At 38.1% G+C, this 22,972-nt stretch overlaps 1 protein-coding gene across 1 annotated transcript; it reads left to right on the top strand.

Moving 5' to 3' along the window:
- Positions 1-7,274: 7,274 nt before the first annotated feature.
- Positions 7,275-20,203, top strand: tmem273 (transmembrane protein 273). The gene is made up of 5 exons (XM_031905766.1): positions 7,275-7,549; positions 13,120-13,158; positions 13,790-13,900; positions 16,205-16,235; positions 19,030-20,203. The coding sequence occupies exons 1-5, from the start codon at positions 7,492-7,494 to the stop codon at positions 19,064-19,066; spliced, it is 276 nt and encodes a 91-aa protein (XP_031761626.1). The 5' UTR covers positions 7,275-7,491; the 3' UTR covers positions 19,067-20,203.
- Positions 20,204-22,972: the final 2,769 nt, after the last annotated feature.

Below are 22,972 nucleotides of genomic sequence, written 5' to 3'. Positions count from 1 at the left end.
TGGGAATATGAATAGTTAAGGGGCCTACTTGGAAAAATAAGTAATACAAAATTATAATAATAATAAAATTGTAGCCTCACAGAGCAATATTTTTTGGCCCCCATTTGAAATCTGTATAGAGGCAGAAGAGAAAGGCAAATTATTCAAAAAAATTAATTAGGAAGACCAATTGCAAAGTTGCTAGGAATAGGCCATTTTATAACATACTAAAGGTTAACTTAAAAGTGAACCACCCCTTTAGATGTGTTTATGTTAGTTTTATAGCAAGAAAGGCAGTGGGTACTGACTCCCCATTATATACAGTGAGACGCAGTCTGTATTTACAAACCCAGCACATTATATACAGTGAGAAGCAGTGGGTACAGATGGCAGATATTCAGGCCCTGGCACTATAACACTGGCACTGATACACAACATTGGCCCCACTGTAACTTACTATAAATGAACAAAACAATGACAAAAAAAAAAAAAATAGTAAGTGCAAAAAACAACAACACAATGAGCTTTTTCAGAGGGAAAGAGTTAACTTACCCTCCATGTGTTAGGGTAGGGGATAGATTATATATTATTATAGATGTCAGGTCAGGCAAAAAACAATTTAATGTCAGCTAGTGATTCTTTAGAACTGTATAGTACCTGTGTCTAGTGCCTGGGTATAGTACCTGGGTATAGTGCCTGTGTCTAGTACCTGGGTATAGTGCCTGGGTATAGTACCTGGGTATAGTACCTGGGTATAGTGCCTGGGTATAGTGCCTGTGTATAGTGCCTGGGTATAGTACCTGGGTATAGTACCTGGGTATAGTGCCTGTGTATAGTGCCTGGGTATAGTGCCTGGGTATAGTGCCTGGGTATAGTACCTGGGTATAGTGCCTGGGTATAGTACCTGTGGGATGAAAACTGCAGCAAAAGTTGAGAGTTGGTTCTTAGGTAAAGTTACAGGGGCAGATTCTTCTTTTCAGTCTTTATTTCTGTTTCCAGTTTGCAAAATCTCCTGATCCCTGTGTGCATGTGTGCTCTGATTGGTCAATTTTACTGTCTGTCAAGGAAGCTGTGCTCTGATTGGAGAATCCACAAGAAGAAAGATCCAATCGGAGCACAGCAAAAACGGGCTTGAGGGGACTGCAGAAACGGAGTAAGGTTTTTGTTTTTTTTGCTACTTTTCCAGGGGGGGGCAAGTGCCCCCTCTTGCCCCCTTCTGTGGACGCCCATGCTCCAGGGGGACATGGCCCAGCTGCAGCAGGATGTGGGGGAAATCAAGGCCAGCAAGGCCTAAGTTTTTAATCTTTTAAATGTTATTGTTAAAATAAAACTTGTTATTTTTCTACTTTTGAACTGGGTAATGTCTAATTATTTAGCCTTCCTTGATATTGTATTCTATACTTTCATGTAGTTTCTCCTCCACTCTTACATTTATCAGTAACAGAAGAAATAAAGGGGAGCACTCACCAGGATAGCCAACTGTAAGTATTTCTCCGTGCTGCCACGCTACTTGCCGCCCCCGATAGGGCCAAAATTTCCAAACAAATTAGTATAAGAGCGGAGCACAGGATAACTTGTTATTAAAAACACAAATTTATTAGCATCAGTTAAAAACAGAGCAGAGCATCCTCACCCCATGGCTTAACGCGTTTCGTGGTCAAAACACCACTTCATCAGAAGCCAAATCAGTGACCCCCCTTGAGTGTTTAAATAAACATGACACACACCCACTACCAATTGGCAATCAATTATTAACCCCATAGTGTGAGGGAGAGTGTATACAAAAAACCATGTTATAATAAAAATGATAAAAACATGAATGGGGACCCATAGGAATTACAATTCCAATGGAAACCAAACCCCCCCTTATTTAACCACATAAATGATTAAACCATCAAGGAAAAAGAGTCCATAGGGACATAAAATGTACATAATAAATACTATATTAACCTAATACGATTTAACACCATATATTTATATATTTTATACAAATCGTCCCAAAGTTACATGAACCGTCATCAGACCTTAGTGCCCATCTGTAATCCAGAAGCACAGGGGCTCCAACAATAAAAATTCATATAGACAGTAAAAGGATCCATTATTATCAACAATAACATGACAATTCCCATTCTCTATTGAGACCACCATACTGCTCCGTTGTCCTCAAGCGGTAGATCCAATAAACCTCTCTCTCTGAGAGCTTTTTATCCAAATCTCCACCCCTGGCATTAACCCTGGGTCTATCAATTATCTGAAATGTCACTCTACCTTTACTCTCATGTTTCTCTATTATATGCTTCGCTACTGCTGATCTAGTGTCATTCCTCTCCACAGCTGATAGGTGCTCTAGGATCCTAGTCCCAGCCCTACGAATAGTTTTTCCCACATACTGGGCACCACATTCACATGTGGCAAGATAAATAACACCCTTGGACTGGCAATTAAAATATTGGGGAATAGTGAATGTATGCTCTATACATGTGCCTGTAAAGATCTTGGATACATTTATTGCACCACAGGCCTTACACCTCTTTCTGCCACATCTAAAAGTGCCCTTGTGGCGCAACCAAACCGCTTCATGCTCCTTGCTTCCTGTGGAGTATAAACTCTTAGATATCCAGGAGGCCAAATTCCTGGCTCTCCTAAATGTAAAATAAGGGGTTTTATCCAAAATATTTTGCAGCACCGGATCCTGCATCAGTATACCCCAATATTAGTCACACTCCTCTGTATATCATAAACCTCACGGCCATAAGTCTATCTGCCTTCTTAGATTGAGTGGGACACAATAAATCCCTCCTATCGGTAGCCACAGCTCTATCATAGGCAATTTTGATCACCTCTGTGTCATACCCCCGTTGGGCAAACCTATCCCATAGTTGCATAGCCTGTTCTTGGAAGGCATCCCAAGAGGAACAGATGCGCCGTAGTTGAAAAAATTGCCCTATCGGGATGCCTCTAATACAAGCCCTTGGATGACCACTCTTAGCATGCAGAAGAGTGTTCCGTGTTATGGGTTTACGATACAAATCCGTTGTCACTGTGCCTTCTGCCGTGGAAAAAATCACATCCAAGAAGGGGATCCCAACCGGGTCTGATTCATAGGTAAACTTAATTCCCTCCACAGCCCCGTTACAGTAACTCACAAAGGCGTGTAGAGAAGGGGCATCCCCATCCCACACCCCAATGCAGTCATCAATGTAATGGTAAAACCGTATAATTTGACCATGGTAGGGATTAGAATCTCCAAAGATGTGGAGGCGCTCCCACCAACCCATGAATAGGTTGGCATAAGTGGGGGCAAAGGAAGCCCCCATAGCGGCCCCACGTCTCTGGAGATAGAACTTCCCATCAAAAAGAAAATAGTTAGTGTGCAGAAGAAAATGGACAGCCTGTAGAATAAACTCCATTTGCATGGGACAGGTAAGTTGCCAACTGTAATACCAAAGGCATCAATAATTTGTCTATATAACAGGATAACCCTTCATTAAGTGACCCAATACCCGCCACAATCGGGCGTCCCTTCACATCCTCCAATGATTTGTGGACCTTCGGGAGGGTGTGAAAAATGGGAATAATGGGGCTTGTCCAGTAAAGGTATTCGTGTTCCCTACTGTTAAGCACCCCCATGGAAAGCCCTTCCAATAATAGGTCACTCAACAATTTCTGAAAATATTGTGTGGGGTCGTTTGCTAGAGGTGTGTAAGTATTTACATCTGACAGTTGATGCATCACCTCCATTTCATATGTCCCTGCATCCAAGACTACCACCGACCCCCCCTTATCTGCTGCTTTGATGACTATCTGCTTGTTGGTCCTCAATGATCTAAGGGCCCTGCTTTCTCCAATATTGGATCCAACCCGTGATCTGCCCCATTTCTCCACCATTCCATAAATATCTTGTTGTACCAATTTCTGAAACAGCTTAATATAATAACTCTTAGATTGCACCGGGTAATACTGTGATTTACTCTTCAGATTCGTGTGGATAACAGGCAAATCATCCCCATCAACCATCATACTTTCCCTATGTAAATCCTTTAGATTTTGTACCGCACACTCATCCTGAAAATCAATAGAACATGATGCGGAGACTTGTTCCATATCACAAACTCTATCCTCAGCGGACCCCAATGTAGACTGATCACTACCCATATCATCCTCCGACAATGGCTGATCCCTTTGTTTCTCTGCGAAATGTCTTTGCAGCGTGATCTTCCGTACGAATTTATTAAGATCCAAAATAGCCATAAACGGATCACACTGCATGCTTGGAACAAAATTAAGACCTCGCGACAGCAATTTATGTTCATCATCCGTCAATGTATATAGTGAAAGATTAATAATATTCGTATCACCCCTATTAGCCAAATCTGAAGTGATACCCTGGCCATCCCCATTCACACCCAAGGCTGGAGTGGCAACGCTCACCAGTTGTGGGCTCCCCTTCTTCCTCCCCTGACCCTCCTCCCCCTCCCATTTACCAGACCAGATCAGTAACAGCATCAATATTCTATATGGGTTAAATTTTTGCAAATATTCTGCCAACAATTTTGTCTTTAAGCCGTTTTGCTGAATAGTAAAGGTTGCGTTAATTAGTACGTAGCGTATTTTCTGGCGTAAGTGTGATAACTGCCAATCAAATGTTTTGTTGACAGAATAATTGAAATATTATATTTGTTCCCATTTAATAAAGTGCCCATAACATATTTGCCATTTATTCTGTGTCTAAAATCTCCCACTTAATTTAAGCCACTTTAGCAAACGGACCCCTAAGTATTTGGCTAAATATTCTTAAATGCCCCCCCCCCCCCCCCTATTTTATTATCTGTAGCACTTCTTTTTTTTTCTTACTTATATTGGTTTTTTGGGGGTTTTTTTCGCGCGTAAATTAGCGCAAGGATCCTTATAGTGAATCGTGCGATAAGTAGTGAAAATTTAGACGCAATAACATTTTTAACGCACGCTAGCGCACGTTAAAACGCACTTTAGTGAATCAGCCAAATAATCTTTCAGAAGTGGCTGAATCTTCAGAGAACTATACATATATATTTTTAGAAACAATTTTCTATGTTAATGTATATAAGAAACAATAAAACCCTGGATGGAACATACTTGTCAGAGATATATATGGAGGCACATTCTGTACATGGCAATGCTTTATCTTGTAATGGCTGGTGGTAACAGCATTGCAAAAAAGAAGCAGTTTTGCATTGTGGTATAACTTGTTCTGTTTGGAATTTTTTAAAGCAATATTGCATATACTGACTGAAAATTACCATACTGGTGTTCTAGTAGAATGGGACTGCCACAGTTTCCAGGCCCATGTCTGCATATATTGTGTTGTAGGGGACATAAACCCACTAGGAGATTCTATAACCAATATTTTTAAACAGCAGTTGTAATCTGTTACCAGTAACAGATAGGCAAATGTAGTTCTGCTAAAGTCTGAAGTAGTAAAAGTTCTACAGTGTGAATGTTACAGCCAAAGTTTTCTCTTACTAACATTTATCTATTACATTTTTACTTGACAGAAAAAGTGGCAACACCATTGATCATTGGTTTACATAGACTTCTTTCTATGGTACAGGTCAGATGATAGAAGGTTTAACAGAGAAGAGAAGGTAATTCTCTTCATCTTTACAAAACTTATTCAAGAATTGGTCTGATTGCCATCTTTAAGTTAGGAGCAATATTAGCAATATATGACAAAGTGGCCCCAGCATTTCATGGCACAGTGGTCACAGAAATATTTGGATAAGCATTTATTGCTATATTGGCCCCACAAATATATAATTAATTTCATTTCAGAGGGGCCGTCTTATCTCAATATATTATGACACAATGTCCCCTGGCTTAGCTGCATTTGTTCATCTTCTACTACTTAACAGAAGCTATTTTTGTAATACCAAAGCCTATCTGCATGCTCTCTTAGGAGAGAATGATCAGAGATGCATAGCAAAGCTCCTGTATTAGAAATGAATAACCCATTTTTATTTCTAATGTTTCATATCTATTTTGTTGATTCCTATCTTGCCTGTAGGTTTGACATTCCTGTATATACTGTTCAGTATGTATGTACAAAAAAATGGACAACTGTTTCACAATATACTTTATGTCCTTAATGCTTTAATCAACATTTCTACGCACCCCCCTCCCCCCCCATAAAGCACAGCAGTAAAACATCTTCTGCATTGTAACCCCTTATAACTGTTAAGACCTGCTCTTGATCCCCTTAAACTCCCATTAGATTTGTAATCATCTACCAGTGCCACTCCTCACACAGTGAATAAGAGAAAGATAGAAGTTGTCTGTATATTTCACCATGCACCACAAGGTTCTCATGCCACTATATCAGCATTGTTGTCACAAGTCATTTGTTATAGTGACAGTTGCCATAACTGTGAATTTTACTTCAGCTTTGCCTTTTTACAAAAGAATATATTCAATTCATATGTTTATAATTTCTGGTAGCAAAAGTTTTGCATACTCTCACATATCAGCTCTGAGTTTTATTATATGTTAGGAGGAAATAATGAAAATTGATGTGTTACACGCAGGCTTTTCTTCCTGCACCCCCTATGCATGAAAGATGCAAGCAGGAAGGAACGCCCTTGTGTAAGAGCCCTTAAGCTTTTCTCACAACAACCTTGAAACCAACTGCAGCATAAAATAAAGAAGTACTAACAAAATATGAACTTCTTTGGTTTATATGTAACTTTTGTTTAAACTTCAGTGGAGTTTTAACCCTTCTTTGCAATATCCTTGCACAGTCCAGCATATTTTCCGAAAATATTTCAGCTTTACCTCGATCTATAAAAATGTAACCTTCCTGGGAAATCTGTTCTCATTCACTGCTAGCAAAATGTCAAACAGGGCAGTCTTTAGAGTCATGTTGCACTGCTGTACCTGCTATTCCTACCTATAATTGATTCCATGAGAGCCCTGGGTATTTATCTCTTTTTAGACTGTAAGTTCTAATAAAGAGGACCTTTTTAACCCGTATCTGTCAGTATTTGTATGTGATCTGATGTTTCATGTGTACACTCTTCTGTAGCATGTAGTATTAACAAACAAAATTTATACTCCAGACTGTCACTTGTTATTGTCTTTCACCTTCTTAATGTGAGTTTGTATGGATTTGTATCCATATATTTAATATACTAGTACTCTTGTAGTTCTTGCAATAATGATTATACTGATGATGTCAGGTTCATGTTCTATGTTCAGACTGGTTAAGAGTTAACCACAAAATGCAGAAGGCTGGATGGAGAAAGAGGGCGTGCAAGAGTTAGAAAGCAAACTGAAAACTGTTTATACAGACTTTTTAAGATATCACCACTGATGCTCTTCTGTCAGATGTTTAGAATTTACATCAAGGAAAAGATGTTAACTTAAGGAACTACAGTGTGACAGCTCTGACCAGTATTTTGACTCTTCTGCCAGCACCCCAGACCAGAAAGTCAAGTCCTCAGCAACGCTTTACTGCATGCAGTGTGCCAGTTCAAGATCATGGGCTTACTGGCCAGTGGTCAGCTTTTGTTACTTGCAATCTTTGTGTTTTATTTGGGTGAGTAATAGTATCTTGTGTAGTTCCTTTCATGCGCCTATTATAACAATGTTTGTACTCCAGCACTGTAAAAAAGTCTATTGCTCATGGAATTATCAAAGCGCTCCAGGAATATTTGTTGACTTTATTTTGCAATATAAAGTCACGCACAATGTTTTTGAGACCTTTTTGACATCTAGAAACCATAAAGAAAGTAACACAATAATTAAAGGGGCACATCATCTCAAATGTAACTTTTAGTATGTTGTAAACAGAGTTATTCTATTCTACCAGTCTTCATTTTATATATTTTTTTTTCAATTATTTTTTTTTCAGAATTTCAACAACTAGATGGTTGCATAATGTTTGATAAGCTACTGATAAACAGCTTGTTTCAATACACCAGCAGCTATATTACTGTGTTTGATATTTAACCACTAGCATCTGCAATTTATTAAACATGTCTTTGTTAACAATTTGTTTCAATTATTCAGGAAACTGCATACACAAATACTCTCCACTCAGTTAATCAAAGCAGGCTGATCTGCTGCAACAGTGCTAGGTGAAAATAATTTTATTGCCACAAGAGTGTATAGACACAAGCTGTGGTTTAACAATATATATACAGCAGACCCCGCTGATACTAAGGTAAAGCAGACCCCCTGTTGCCTGGATCCCCCTGTGGGGTCTAATTTACCTTAGTCCCCCCCCCCGGCCCCTCTACTACCTTAAATATAGCAGCGGGGTTGGGGCCAGGAGGGGAGGCAGGGAGGAGGGATAGGTCACACTCGGCCTCTCAAAAGATTTTTCTGCAGGGGGGGCCCGGCACAACCAAGTTACACTGGTAGCGGGTTCAATCACATGCAAAATAGGGCATTATTAGGAGTCATTTACTTACTGCACTGCAATTATGCTTGGTCAGTTGCATGAAAAATCCACTAAATTTACTAAAGGTACATGCATTAACATGCTCTCCTTGCACTTTTGTATCCCCCAGCCCATGTCTCAAACCCTTCTTTGAATTTTTTGCAAAAATGGCACAAAAATTCTCCACAACAAAAATTTGCAGAGTGGGGAAAAAGTCACGGCAATGCAAGAAAAGTCATGTCAAAAACAATGTGTGGTAGCCATGTTTTGCAAAATTTTCAGCAGTTACACGAAATTTTCACTGAATGGAAACAGGACATATTCGCTCATCGCTAGTAAGCTCTTTTGGGCAGGGCTCTCTTTACCTCTTGTATCATTTATTGGCTGCTTTGTATGTATTGTTCAATGTATATATCCATTTATTTTACAGCAATGTGGAAAGTATAAACGCTTTATAAATGTGTCATAAAAATATGTTTAGTAGCTCTTGGTGCCGCTGCATTCTACCTGCTTCACATTCCATAATAAGCATAGTCGCAGGACCATTTTAATAAATAGGCAAAAGGGGCAATTGCCCATGGCCCGCCAAGATAGGGGCCCACTGGCACACATTTCATCTTGATGATTGATGCAGGGTGACCCCAAAACTACTGTGTACTGAACCAGGCTGTAGTCCCAGGGTTCCAACAATGTCAATTGCCGCAGCTCAGTTGCCCAAAAGAGTAGGATGCACAAGCCACCACACTGAACACCAGAAATGACACCAAGTGACACATTTTTAGTGAAACTGTCCAAATTGCAACAGCCTCAGTTTTTGCGCATTGGTCACAACTGCATCACATCATATTTTCAGTCCTTGGAAACCGAACTGAGAATTATTACACTGGCAGCAATTTTCTCTCTAGTACTTTGGTGTGCAAAAATGATCTTTCTGAAAGCATCATTAAAATAAACTAGAAACCCTCAGCAACCAGTGGACAATATTTAGTTTTTAAACTAGAACTAAATTCTGTGTGTGCTTACAGTTTTCTGTACAACCCCCAATTTGTTGTATTTTTTATGTGAAGGCCTTAAAGGAACAGTAACACCAAAAAATGTATATATTTTAAATAAATTAAACTATAATGTACTGCTGCCCTGCACTGGTAAAAGTTTTGTGTTTGCTTCAGAAACATTACTAGAGTTTATATAAACCCTGGTGTGTAGCCATGGGGGCAGCCATTCAAAAGAAGAAAAGGCACAGGTTATATAGCAGCTAACAGATAAACCCTGTAGAATACAATGGTGTCTTATCTGTTATCTGCTATGTAACCTGTGCCTTTTCTCCTTTTTTCCAGCTTCAATGGCTGCCCCCATGGCTACACAGCAGCTTATTTATATAAACTATAGTAGTGTTCCTGAAGCAAACACCCCAGTTTTACCAGTGCAGGGCCACAGTACGTTATATTTCAATTACTTTAGAACACTTTCATTTTTTGGTGTTACTGTTCCTTTAAGCTTTAGATGGAACAATGACTGGCAGTATGTCAGAAAGGGTAAAGTTAGCAATTTTTGGAGTATCTAAAAAAAATGTATTGGTTAATAGAGGAACCCCTTGCTCAATATAGTTTATCTTTTTATTTTTAGTCTGTTTGCTTAATAATGTACTTCTTGTTTTGCTGATTTTGTTCTAGATTGTAGAAAATCCTAAGAGCATTAAAAATGAAGACATCCACAGTACCAAATAAACTGTCAGGGATATAAAGTTATCCTAGTACACTATTTCTCTGTACTCATGGTACCATAAGGGCTTGACTATCTGAACTATTCTTTTTTTTTTGCTGCCCTACCCCACCTCACACAGTGTAGGGCAAAGGGCTGTGATCTCAATTTGATTGACTATGCCATTTGTGTGCATGGTTGTTCACTTTGTGGCATTCGAACATGTATAATTTTGATTTTATATAATATATATAATATAAATATTATTCTGATTTGCATTGTATTGCATTGTTCTATGCCAAGATGTATTGCATTGTGTATGCCAAGTTTTAGGGTGTGATGTTTAGAAACAGTAGAGCAGTGACTAATTCACCTCCACATATCTCTAACAGATGTGCCAATCACAGAATTATGACGTGGCTGCACACACTGTAGTAAATTTGCCATACTGAGGTTACTCATATCAACCAACCAGATACTTGTTTTAATTTTTCTTACTGCAGTAAACATACTATGCTTTAGGTCAGACTGGCCACAAAAAGTCACAACTGGAAAACACTCCATCAGCTTAATTTCCTTAATTCCTTATGGTGCTTCACAGAGAGCTATTTTGTTGCTAATGTTATTTGCCAGCAATATGATACCACATACATGTGCTACATGGCTATGTTAGCTTGAGATACCATTGTAATAAAGATGATATTCGCCGCCTTAAAATCGGACACTAGGGATACAGTATCTGCATTTCACCACTGGAAAACTGCTGCAAAAATTTATTGTGAGTGAGGAAAATGTTGCAGTCTCATTAAAAAAAGTCAAGGTCACATAAAAATTTTTTCGACACTGCAGAAAAAGTTGCGTGTGTTGAAAAAGTCATGTGGTAGCTGTATTTCGGGAAATTTTCGGAGACAGATTTGCTCATTACTAGTCAAAAATGCTAACTAATCTGCAATTGTGCATGAAACAGAACTGACTGAAAGTTAACAAGATACATGTACTTTTAAGATGACAGTGAGCACAACCAGTGCACTAAGTAGCATAAGTACAGAATTCCCAGACCAGGTGCACTGCCAAAGGTTGATTCTAGATAGTTTTCTGTCACTCACATATGACGTATCAGCTACCATCGGTTCAGCATTCTTCTACTGTATCTCAAAAATACTGCCAGAATAAAACATCTGATTCCAGTCACAGTGAAGAATATACCAATATTAATCGATGCTTTTGCATTATCAAGATTGAATTACTGCAATGTCCTATATTATGGTCACGCATAAAAATGGAACCAGTTACAATCGGTAGAAAATATGTTGCCAGGCTATCTATCAACACCACTAATGCAATACAACACCAGTTCTTCATTCACTACACTGGTTTTTAATTAAATGGAGGATTTTCTTCAAAATTGTCCTTCTGACCTTTAAATCCCTAAAGAATGAAGGCCCTGCTTATCTGGAAAAGCATCTGATTCCCTATATTCCCACTCATTTCTTATGAGCCAGGAAACCTAAACTTACAGACTAAAATGCTTCGGATCTTGTGCTTTCTATCACACAGCACCAACTATATGCCATCAAGAGTCCAAGAGGCAACTTAATTTGTTCAACCAGGCTATTGATTACAAAAAGAAATATGGTCATTAATGGAACAATAACACCAAAATATGAAAGTGTATAAAACTAAAAACAGTATAATGCACTGTTGCCCTGCACTGGTACAACTGGTGTGTTTGACTCAGAAATACTACTAGTTTATATAAACAAAGCTGTTGTGTAGCTATGGGGGCAGCCATTCAAAGAAGAAAAGACACAGGTTACTTAGCAGATAACACGTAAAGCCCCATTATATTCTACAGAGTTTATCTGCTATGTAATCTGTGCCTTTTCTCAGGTATGGGACCTGTTATCCAGAATGCTCTGGACCTGGGGTTCATTTAATTTGGATCTCCAAAACTTAAGTTTGTTAAAAATCATTTAAATATTTAATTTAAACCTAATAGGATTGTATTGCCTCCAATGTGGATTAATTATATCTTAGTTAGGATCAAGTACAAGGTGCTGTTTTATAATTACAGAGTAAAAGAAATCATTTTTTAAAATTATAATGATTTGCTTATAAAGGAGTCTATGGCCTTCCCGTAATTCAGAACTTTCTGGATAACGGGTTTCCGGATAAGGGATCCCATACCTGTAATAACTGACTGATACCATACAGCATATCAAACAAAAAATACTGCAAAATATTTACCCATTTGCAATTAGAGACTAAAAGCCTAGATGGAGTAGGATTGCTGTAGAGTGCTGCAGTGTTATCCAGCTGCAAATACAATAAAGATGGTAGCTATACTAAGCTTTTACTGGATTTATTCATGGTCACATGGTTAAGGTAAGGTAAACTAGAAAAGACATTTGTGAGAGCAATACATGTAATGAAACCAGTAGGTGGAGCAGCCAACACAGTCAACTGAACAGTGTTGGAATGGTATACTCACATTCATAAGATTAGTCAGGCATGTAGTTATGGGGTGAACATATTGGTAAATTGAAAATCAGCACCTTTGCAACTCCTATGTACATGTTTTGTCTTTTGACACAATTCGCTGTAGAGTAGTTCTACAATACTATGGACTAGCACAATCTTATTAATCAGATGGTCAGGCATGTGATTTTGGGCACCTTTGAAAATCTCTAGGCACATGCTTTGTTGCATTTGTTTGTTGCCACCCTATGGATTGCTGAAATCTACAGATAGACAGAACATTACATTACAAACAAAGCAAGTAACAAAAAGTGACAGCGTTATACCTCCTACTTTCTCCTCTCTTCACTGGAGCCAAAAATGGTTCTAGGCAACAGTTAGACATTGTATATGTACAGTAAAATAAATATAGTTCCATTAATATAACGGAGAGTGCAAATTATGTGATATAATGTTATTATAAGTAATGTAGTTTTCCAGAACCCTTCCTAAATTTGATGGACAATTGTTTTTAATTCATATTAATTATGTAAATATGTTTCCAGGTCCTGTAACTGCAGATGACAAAAATAAAGAAGAGTTTGGTGAGTGTACAACTGTTGCATCAAATCTACAAACAATGGACATAAACTGTTTAGAACCATTGGAACCGTCCCATAACCTCTCAGTGTTGTATTCTCTCATCTCCACAAAAAACTGCTTTTTCTATCTTACAAAAAAACAAACAGAAAATGCTCATACCATATACATGTATCACATATTTCTCCATTGCATTCTATCTCACATAGCTCCTGAATTATATCATAGAGGCTTTTTACTTGTGGCTCTATATCAAATTACTTCTCTACAGTCTCCCGTTTAGTAGTTCCCACAAGATTTCACCATGTGCTCTCTGTAGGCATCACTTTACCAAAAAATTAGGTACAAAGTATCCCATAAGTCTACTTAAAGCACAACACAAATTCCTATTAAGCAGATTAGTCATATGCTCTGCACATCTTTAAACCAGATTCACATTTGAAGCTCCTTCCCAATTCAGTCATACTATGCCTGTGCATGCATACCCTCCTAGGTGAATGCTGCCACAGGACTCCTGCTGGAAGTATGTCAGTTAGAAGAAATAAAGATGATACTGACAGCGATGAAGAAATAAAGATGATACTGGGCCCATACTTATGACTCCTTTTGTATAAGCGCTATCATGCTGTTTTCCAGATGTTCAGTACGCTGTTATTGGAGCCTGCGTGGGTGCGATTTTGGCTGTATCTTTTATTGCTGTTAAATTGTACATGATAAAGAAGCACATGTTTGATAATAACTTCTCAGGTAATTTAAATTTCACAGCTAATCTTTTTAACTGTATGCAATCCCTTAATTAAAGTAGAGCATCATGGGCGTCCGCAGAAAATTTTCCAAGGGGGGGCAAGTAAGCTAGCATCATCCTGCAACAGATAAATATATATATATATTTTTTTTTTTTGCAGGATGATACTAGGGGAGGCTAAATATGGCCCATACACAGACTGACCTACAGCTAATGTGACACTTAGTGGATTCACTGCTGACGTAAAAAGTTAACCTCCCAACTACCTCTTGCCGTTCCCACTGACTCCCAGGGATACTGTACAAAAGTGCGGGTGGGGGTGCTTTTTTTTTTTACCCTAAAATGTTTAGTATTAGTAGTAAAAGTATTCATACGCGCACTTCTGTTAGGGGATCTGCAAACATTTGTGTTTGGGATCAGTTAGCTTAAAGGGGTAGTTCGCATTCTAATTCACTTTTATTTTTAATGGTTTTTCAGTTATTTAGCTTTTTGTTCAGCAGCTCTCCATTTGGTATTTCAGCAGCTATCTGGTTGCTAGGGTCTTATTTACCCTAGCAACCAGGTAGTGATTTAAACAAGAGATGGGAATATGAATAGTTAAGGGGCCTACTTGGAAAAATAAGTAATACAAAATTATAATAATAATAAAATTGTAGCCTCGCAGAGCAATATTTTTTGGCCCCCATTTGAAATCTGTATAGAGGCAGAAGAGAAAGGCAAATTATTCAAAAAAATTAATTAGGAAGACCAATTGCAAAGTTGCTAGGAATAGGCCATTTTATAACATACTAAAGGTTAACTTAAAAGTGAACCACCCCTTTAGATGTGTTTAGGTTAGTTTTATAGCAAGAAAGGCAGTGGGTACTGACTCCCCATTATATACAGTGAGACGCAGTCCGTATTTACAAACCCAGCACATTATATGCCATGAGGAGCAGTGGGTACAGATGGCAGATATTCAGGCCCTGGCACTATAACACTGGCACTGATACACAACATTGGCCCCACTGTAACTTACTATAAATGAACAAAACAATGACAAAAAAAAAAAAAAAATAGTAAGTGCAAAAAACAACAACACATATATAAACACACAATGAGCTTTTTCAGAGGGAAAGAGTTAACTTACCCTCCATGTGTTAGGGTAGGGGATAGATTATAAATTAAACAATTTAATGTCAGCTAGTGATTCTTTAGAACTGTATAGTACCTGTGGGATGAAAACTGCAGCAAAAGTTGAGAGTTGGTTCTCAGGTAAAGTTACAGGGGCAGATTGTTCTTTTCAGTCTTTATTTCTGTTTCCAGTTTGCAAAATCTCCCGATCCCTGTGTGCATCTGTGCTCTGATTGGTCAATTTTACTGTCTGTCAAGGAAGCTGTGCTCTGATTGGTGAATCCACAAGAAGAAAGATCCAATCGGAGCACAGCAAAAACGGGCTTGAGGGGAAAGTGCAGAAACGGAGTAAGGTTTTTGGTTTTTTTGCTACTTTTCCAGGGGGGGGCAAGTGCCCCCTCTTGCCCCCTTCTGTGGACGCCCATGTAGAGCATCATCCCCATACTATGCTAAGATTTTGTATGATTTCTTGGTGTTATACTGAGCCAATGGAATGAAACAGAGCTAAATGAGCTTGATTTTATTCTGAGGCTTACATTTCCTCTTTGGAAACCATGATACAGCAAGGACTGCCTGGCCAAGTTTCAGCACTGATATCGCTAATGCAAACCTCTTATCTGCTGCTATTTCAGTGCAATTGTACACAGGGCGATTTCAGATGTTTTGCCCACTGTGTTTTATTTTACTTAAAATGCAGTATCAAGCTGTCCAAAATCACTCTCCATTGCTTTCTATAAAGACAATTTGTAGATCTACAAGTTGTAGATAAAAAAAAAACAAAAACAGACTGAACCACTTTTGAAAATGTAGGCAAATTTAGAATAATGACAATGGTCTTTAAGCATTAAGAACCTTTTTTAAATTTAAGTTACAAATTGTTGTCTTCATAGCCAATACATTTTCTTTGCAGGTTGAGGCAAAACTATTTATTCTGTGACCTCAGTTTTCTATACCATCATTTCTTCCAAAAACTGTTGCCATTCACTCAATTTCCAACAAAAGGCTTTATTTAAAAATACATATATATTTTATTTGTTTATCTTGCATTCTCACATCACATATTATCCATTGCATATTATAGCTTTCTTCTAGTGCTCTTTTAGCCACTTTAGATATACAAATACCCTCATATATATTTATACCATACTAAAATTTGTATTTATTATTTTCTGTTTATTCTCCTTATATAACAGAATCCGAGTCACTTAATCAAAGGTCATTCAGGTAAGAACTTGTTTGGTGGGATTTTTAGTTAAGTGCATGAATAAAAATCTTATATATAAATATTATATTATATATAAATGTCATATTATATATATATATATATATATATATATATTTGTGGTAGAATGGCCCAACAAATGAGAGAAAATGTGAGTTTTCCCTTTAAAGGAACAGTAACACCAAAAAATAAAAGAGCTTTAAAGTAATAAAAATATAATGCACTGTTGCCCTGCACTGGTAAAATTGGTGTGTTTGCTACAGTAACACTACTATAATTTATATAATAAGCTGCTGTGTAGCCATGGGGGCAGCCATTCAAGCTGGAAAAAAGGAGAAAAGGCACAGGTTACATAGCAGATAACAGATAAGTTCTGTAGAATACAATAGTGTTTTATCTGTTATCTGCTATGTGCCTGTGCCTTTTCTCCTTTGAATGGCTGCCCCCATGGCTACACAGCAGCTTATTTATATAAATTATAGTAGACTTTCTGAAGTAAACACACAACTTTTACCAGTGCAGGGCAGCAGCACATTATATTTTAGTTAGTTTTTTACACTAAGGGAGAGGTTGATAAACAGAGAATGGTTTCTCTATTTAAAGGGTTTTGCTATCTGGCCCTGGACGTTAGAGAGTTCTGGATAGAACAAGCAGATCAGGTGATCCATTCCAGTAGTCCAGATCACCTATTGGAGCTTACTTTCCACAGGAAGGCTGTCCTGTGGAAAAGTATTTAATTGTATGGGAAGGTGTATAGGACTCTTTCAGAGCAGGGCACAGAGCAGGAAGGATACCCAGAGGGGCTGGGGGTTCTTCCTGCCACTGCAAGGAGCAGAGGGAGCCCAGACTGAGGATCTAAGGAGCTGAAAGGAAGGCCAGGAGGCTGAGCTAATTCCTCAGAAGTGTTGTACAGGGGTAACCCCAACATTTGTGTTTTCTTGCTGGTAGTCCACAAGGGACCCAGGTCAGTGAGGGAACTAACCTAATGGGTGAAGGTAGCGCCCAGAGAGCATGATTTACTTTTATGTTTTGTTTTGTATGTTGAAATGGGCACCCCTGTGTAAATAAACTGCCTTAAAGCCAAGGAAGTGTCTGTCGTGGATCCCGCTAGTTTACAATATATATATAAAACAAAAAGAAAATATGTCACCAGTCTCAAGATTTGTTAATAGGTGAAAAAACACTGTTTATTACCTCAATGTTTAGGTCCCCCACAGGGACATTTGTCAGGAAGGAGAACAAGTAACTAGAACCAGTGGACACGCACAGAATCTAAGAGTGGTAAAGTCTCATTAAGTCCATGAGGGGACAAAATTATATTAATAATGATATTAAAGTTGACAAAATAAAAATTTTTGTGGAATACATTATTTTTTAAAAAAAACAAAAACATTTTTTTAAGTTTCATTTGGTTATGTGGGTGTGTTTTTAAATTAAATTAGATTGCATAATTTTAATGTGCACTTTCACCAAAAGAGCACAATACCCTATGGCTGGATGATGGCCTTGGTCAAATTCAAACAATTTCTTTATAAACTCAAAATATTATTGGACAGTTGCAATATAAATAACTAATATCAACATTTTTAAAAATCAGTACCTAAAAGACATCAAATAAAGTAGTTCCATATGAGGGAATTACTCATTTCACCAAATGCAAACTTAAAGAAGAAGCAGAGGAACAAAAGGAACAAAGAATGTAAAAAATACAAATTAAAGGGCAGAATGAAAGAGAAAATGATTGAAAGAAAATAATATATAAGGTAGCAACAAAAATAAATCAAGCATGTGAAACCAAGGTAGCATTTTATTAAAGGGGTAATGGATATTTAATTCCATTTTTACAAATTTACAAATTTTGTTTTAACAATTGATTTGTGCATTGCTTAACCTGATTTGCTGAAGGAAAAAAAAGATGGAGGAACACAGTAATTAACCATTTATATTCCTAAAACTATAAGCCACCGTCAATGTTTAAAATAAAAATATTAATGCAATTATTTTTTCAAAACATAAGTTCGGGGATGCACAGTGGGGCGAATTTGTCACCGAAAGTATAAACAATGGAAGGCAGTGGATTGTATTTTATCCACTCACTTGTCTATGCCAGTGGAGAAAATTAACCCTGTGTCCCTGGCTTAAATGTGCCAAATTTATGCAAATTCTATTATCCAGTCATTTGAAAATCAAGACTATTGGGAAGTATGAAATATATACAGTATAACCACAATTTTAAATGGTGTAAAATCAAGGAAATGTATTATGCGTCTTATATTTGTGGGACCACTGGCGTGGTGGTCCTATAAATAGATGGGAGATGCCTGGTCGGGTAGGGCTCAGGTTCGGAGAGGGAGAGTTAGACTTGGGTGCAGGTTGAGTTTTTCTTGACCCGCACATCACTAGTGCATGGCAAAATAAGTCTACAGAATGGTAAGAATAACCTCAGGTCACTTCCCAGTAAATTGTAATTTTGTGGCTCATCACATAATAAAAATGACGAGGTAATCATATTTTTTATTATCTGAGCAACAGAGTATTGCTACAAATGAACAGCAGATCTAAATACAAATAATACATCACACGTGCCAATTTCTCAATTATTTATATCTTCCAGATTGTATTAACCATATTAAACATAAAAATTACAGTACAATCAAAGAATCAAATCAAGGAATCAAATTAATGAATTCATCCCTTTCTTATCATGGGTAGGCCTGCCCCCATACCCCGGCCCAGGTTATTTAGCTGTGTTTGCCATTTTGATTTATGCAGTGTTTTGTTTAATTATGTTTCCAGGATGGGAGATGGGGAGCCTCATGGTAGTCTGCACTGATCAATGAATCCAAAGACTGACAGAAGACAGAAGACTGTCATGAATGCACTGGACTTCTCAAACAATAAAGTCTAAGGGAAAGGAACTATTTTAAGACACAACAATATATTTTTTTAAATGTTTTCTTACTTGACAAAGAGTTGTTCCCTTAAATATTCGGTGTGTAACCCAGTAGATGGGATTTTTGCCGTTTATGTAGTATTAGTAGCTTTTATGTTTCTTATTTTTTGTTGTACACTGATCTAAATATATTTGCTACGAGTAAGAGCCACTGCAGAACTGGAGCAGGAAGAAACTGAAACTGACCTTTGTTGACCTTTGAGAACTTCTAAAATGTCAGCTTCATCTTAAATGCCCTGGATTTGTTGGAAATTGAGTATTAGATCTGTGAAGGTGGTTAATCCCTAGTCCTGTGAGCATTAGGTAAGCTGTGATAAAAGTTCAGGTAAGCATTTCAGATTAATTTTGTAGACATAGATCAGACCCTGATACATTTTTTGCTGCAGTTGCAGTTACATTTATTTGTGTTGAATTTATAATCTAAAAGGAGAAGGATCTGTCAACCTATAGCCCAAGTCTAAAAATTCCTTCCCGAGAATGGGATTGGTATCTGGAATATTGTGCTGAAGGGTTCACTTACTAATGAAAGCAGCAATGGCAAGCTTCTTTAGAGTAAAAACTATGGTCTTGTACCTACAAGGGCCCTAATTCAAGGGACATGGCCTAGACATGAGGCCATGGAATAACAGGTGGTTATATGTGATTGGGGCATAACTAGGCATGGTTGTGGCCAAAAACTTCACAGGCTTGGTTCAGGGTGGTTGGCATCTCTGCTAATCCCACCCTTTGCCCTTTTTTAAACTTTTATCAAGTGTAAAGCCATTGTATTGTCATACTTTTGCAGCCCATGCTTTTACAAAGTAAATTATATTTTTAAAGCAAGGGTGTAAATGGCTTTGAATAGGTGTGACCAGAGGCTGTAGCAAAAAGAGTAGCAAAAGGAGTTGGCCATTTAATATGGGCATTTTTAAATTCAGAAGTTATTGAGTTGGAATTATATTGTCAATATGTATGTATGTATGCTGGCTTATTAACACTTTTCTGCAAATAAAAGACAACAGCCTTTTATAGATATGATTTTTTGCTTCCTGAAGCTTTTTGTAGCTACAATCCCTTGGCTAATAGTGTTAGAATTACTTTCTTTGTAGCTCATAACTTACGGTATCAGATCACTTAAAATTTTAAATATAACCTGCTAGAGACCAAGTTTCACAGGGTGAAAGCTGCAGGCTTGTGAGCTATGGACCAGCATGGTTGTTTGTTTGGTCATCAGCAAGTGTTTTCCACATCATTCTCCCAAAAAGAAGTGGCAGATTCACTGGACCACATAAGGATAGTTTATCCAGATATGGGTTTATACCAATCTCCTGTCAAGGGACCAGAGGTGTACCTGCCACTGCTCCTCTAGACTAAACCACAGGAGGCAGTGTAGTAAGGTCTGGCATTTACATCAGTGGCTTTCTCCCCTGTGCCTTTGTATTCCCTGACTCACACCATCTGTGATCCAGTTGTAGGCAATAGCCCAATTAGGGAGCTATTTAAGAATGTTTTAACCAATACCATGAGCTGGACTATTTTCTCTGAATGGCAGGTTAAACTGGTTGTGAGAAGTTGATGTGCTGTGTAACTACTACCCAACATTTTGAGGCTTGACACAAACTGCTCTTTAAACAAAAGATTTAATAAACTGAACAACATGCACCTCAGCAGAAAACAGGAACAGGCAGAAAGTCCAAATACTGGCAGTGGTCTGGGCAGACGCAAGCAAAACCCAGTCAGTAACGCAGGTAGAAAGTCAGGGATGGCAGCAGCCAAGCTATAAGAGAAATTATCGTGTTCTGCGACTTCTGGCTGGTTTATGTCCTGTTCGGCAAGTGGCTGTGCGCAGGGGCATGTATGGGTGTCCTGCTCATCGTGGTGCACTACGGACATGCCGCTATGCCGATTATGACGCATGCCGCACCAGCCCTTCTGCAAATTAATATGATGGTCATCCAAGGACTGAGAGAAGATTAGTGTAGTGTTTCTGACTGTGGAGTTTAACTATTGACAAAGACACAGGACATGCTCTTGCTGTTAGGGATCTGTATTACTCTCAGGCTGCACATTTTAAGATGGCTACTGAACCTCCCCTCACCAACAAGCTACATTCTTTTATGCATCAAGCATTATCATGTTATAGCGGAATCTAGTGTGCACCACATTATATTACAATTAGAATATCATCTAAGTAGACAATAACAAAAATGTCCAAGAAATCTCTAAAATGTAATTGACAAAGTGTTGAAATGTTTCAGGGTTATTGCAGAGACCAACTGACCAGGTACTCAAAATGCCAATATCTGGTACAAAAAGCCATCTTCCATTCATCTCCTTCCCTAATTCTTTCTAAATTATAAGCCCCTCTAAGTCAAGCTTAGAAAAAATTTTGGCTGAACGTAAGTTTTGGAAATTTAATTAAGTGCACGATAATCAATACAAGGTCTAAAAGTGCCATCTTTCTTTTCAACAAAGAAGATACCTGCTCCTTTCTTGAGATTTTCGTCTATATAATGCTTAAGAAACTTTATTGCAGAAAGTCAGTCAATTGCACTTGGTCATAAATACAATAGGGCGGCAGACAGTTGACTCCTCGTTCATCAAATACGTCAGCAAAACAATAATGGAAGTGCTTAAAAATGTCTATTAGAGCAAGGAACAGTAAAGAGAGGAGCTTCAGCTAATGAAGAGAGACAAACATGGGAACAGAGTTGAAGTCAACGTTCCCAGAAGACCAATTTATTTCTGGGAGGCCCAAAATCAAGGGACACAAAGTGGAGCAAATCACTTTAAAGACAATATCTTCTTTATGCTTATTTGCAGGAATTACACTAAGTGGTTTTGTCTTAGAAGTGATTGGACCAGAAGACAAGGTTGAACTTTCCACAAAGGTAACTGACCAAGGGCTAGACTTGGATTGGAGAGGCAGGTTATGTGACTTGGCAAAGTCTTTATCAATGAAACAACTGCAGGCCCCAGAATCAGTGATGGCAGGCACATCAATCTTTATTCCAATGAGCTAAAGAGACAGAAGAAGAGTAAAATGAAAGTTCTTATCAAGAAGACTAGTACCAAAAGTAAGCAGATGACAAGCATTTCCACAAAACAGGCATAAATTTAGGCAATGTCTCCTGGATCGTTACTAGGGAGTCAGAGAGGAATTAAGTAAACCTAACTGCATCAGTTCAGGTTCATTGGTAACTGGAGAAGAGGGTATTGACAGGAGAAGCAGGCTTAGTAACTCAGCTTGGATAAAAGATCACTTAGCAAAGAATTTCTGAGCCTGGCATCCTTAAAAGAGCTTTGCCCATGCGTTGGGGGCGTACTCCAGGATTGCAGCGTGCATCAGGACTGGTGCAGCATGCTTCAGCATCGGCACAGCATGTGCAACTTTTCACATGCCCATAGTGCACCAAGACAAGCAGGTGCGCGTGCCTGCACACAGCCAATTGTCGTACAGGACACAAACCAGCCGGATGTTGCAGAACAAGTTAAGTTCTCGGATACAAGCAGAATTCAAATATCCTGACATCTCCATGGCCTTTGGGTCTCAAATTTAATCCTACAAATTATGGCTAGAAGATAAAGCTCTTTTTTTTGGTACTTCTCTACTATTTAGATTTACATGGAAAATATTGTTTCACTTCATTGCACTCCCATGATCCCTAGAATATTATAGGCACTAGCAAAATGTAGCAAAACTAAAATACTACTGTTAAAGGGAACCTTTAAGGGAACTGCTCAAAGGGAATCTGTGCCAAAAAAAAAACATTTTTTCACCCACAATACTTATAGAGCACGTACTCC

This window comes from Xenopus tropicalis, chromosome 7, assembly GCF_000004195.4.
Source record: "Xenopus tropicalis strain Nigerian chromosome 7, UCB_Xtro_10.0, whole genome shotgun sequence".
Lineage (NCBI taxonomy): Eukaryota > Metazoa > Chordata > Amphibia > Anura > Pipidae > Xenopus > Xenopus tropicalis.
This window is presented reverse-complemented; position numbering and strand designations above follow the sequence as displayed.

Excerpts from the sequence above, each read along its gene's own strand:
- tmem273 (XM_031905766.1), top strand. The coding sequence starts at position 7,492 with ATGGGCTTACTGGCCAGTGGTCAGCTTTTGTTACTTGCAATCTTTGTG. Across the intron at positions 13,159-13,789 it reads CAAAAATAAAGAAGAGTTTG|ATGTTCAGTACGCTGTTATT; the intron begins GTGAGTGTACAA and ends GCTGTTTTCCAG. Across the intron at positions 13,901-16,204 it reads GTTTGATAATAACTTCTCAG|AATCCGAGTCACTTAATCAA; the intron begins GTAATTTAAATT and ends CTTATATAACAG.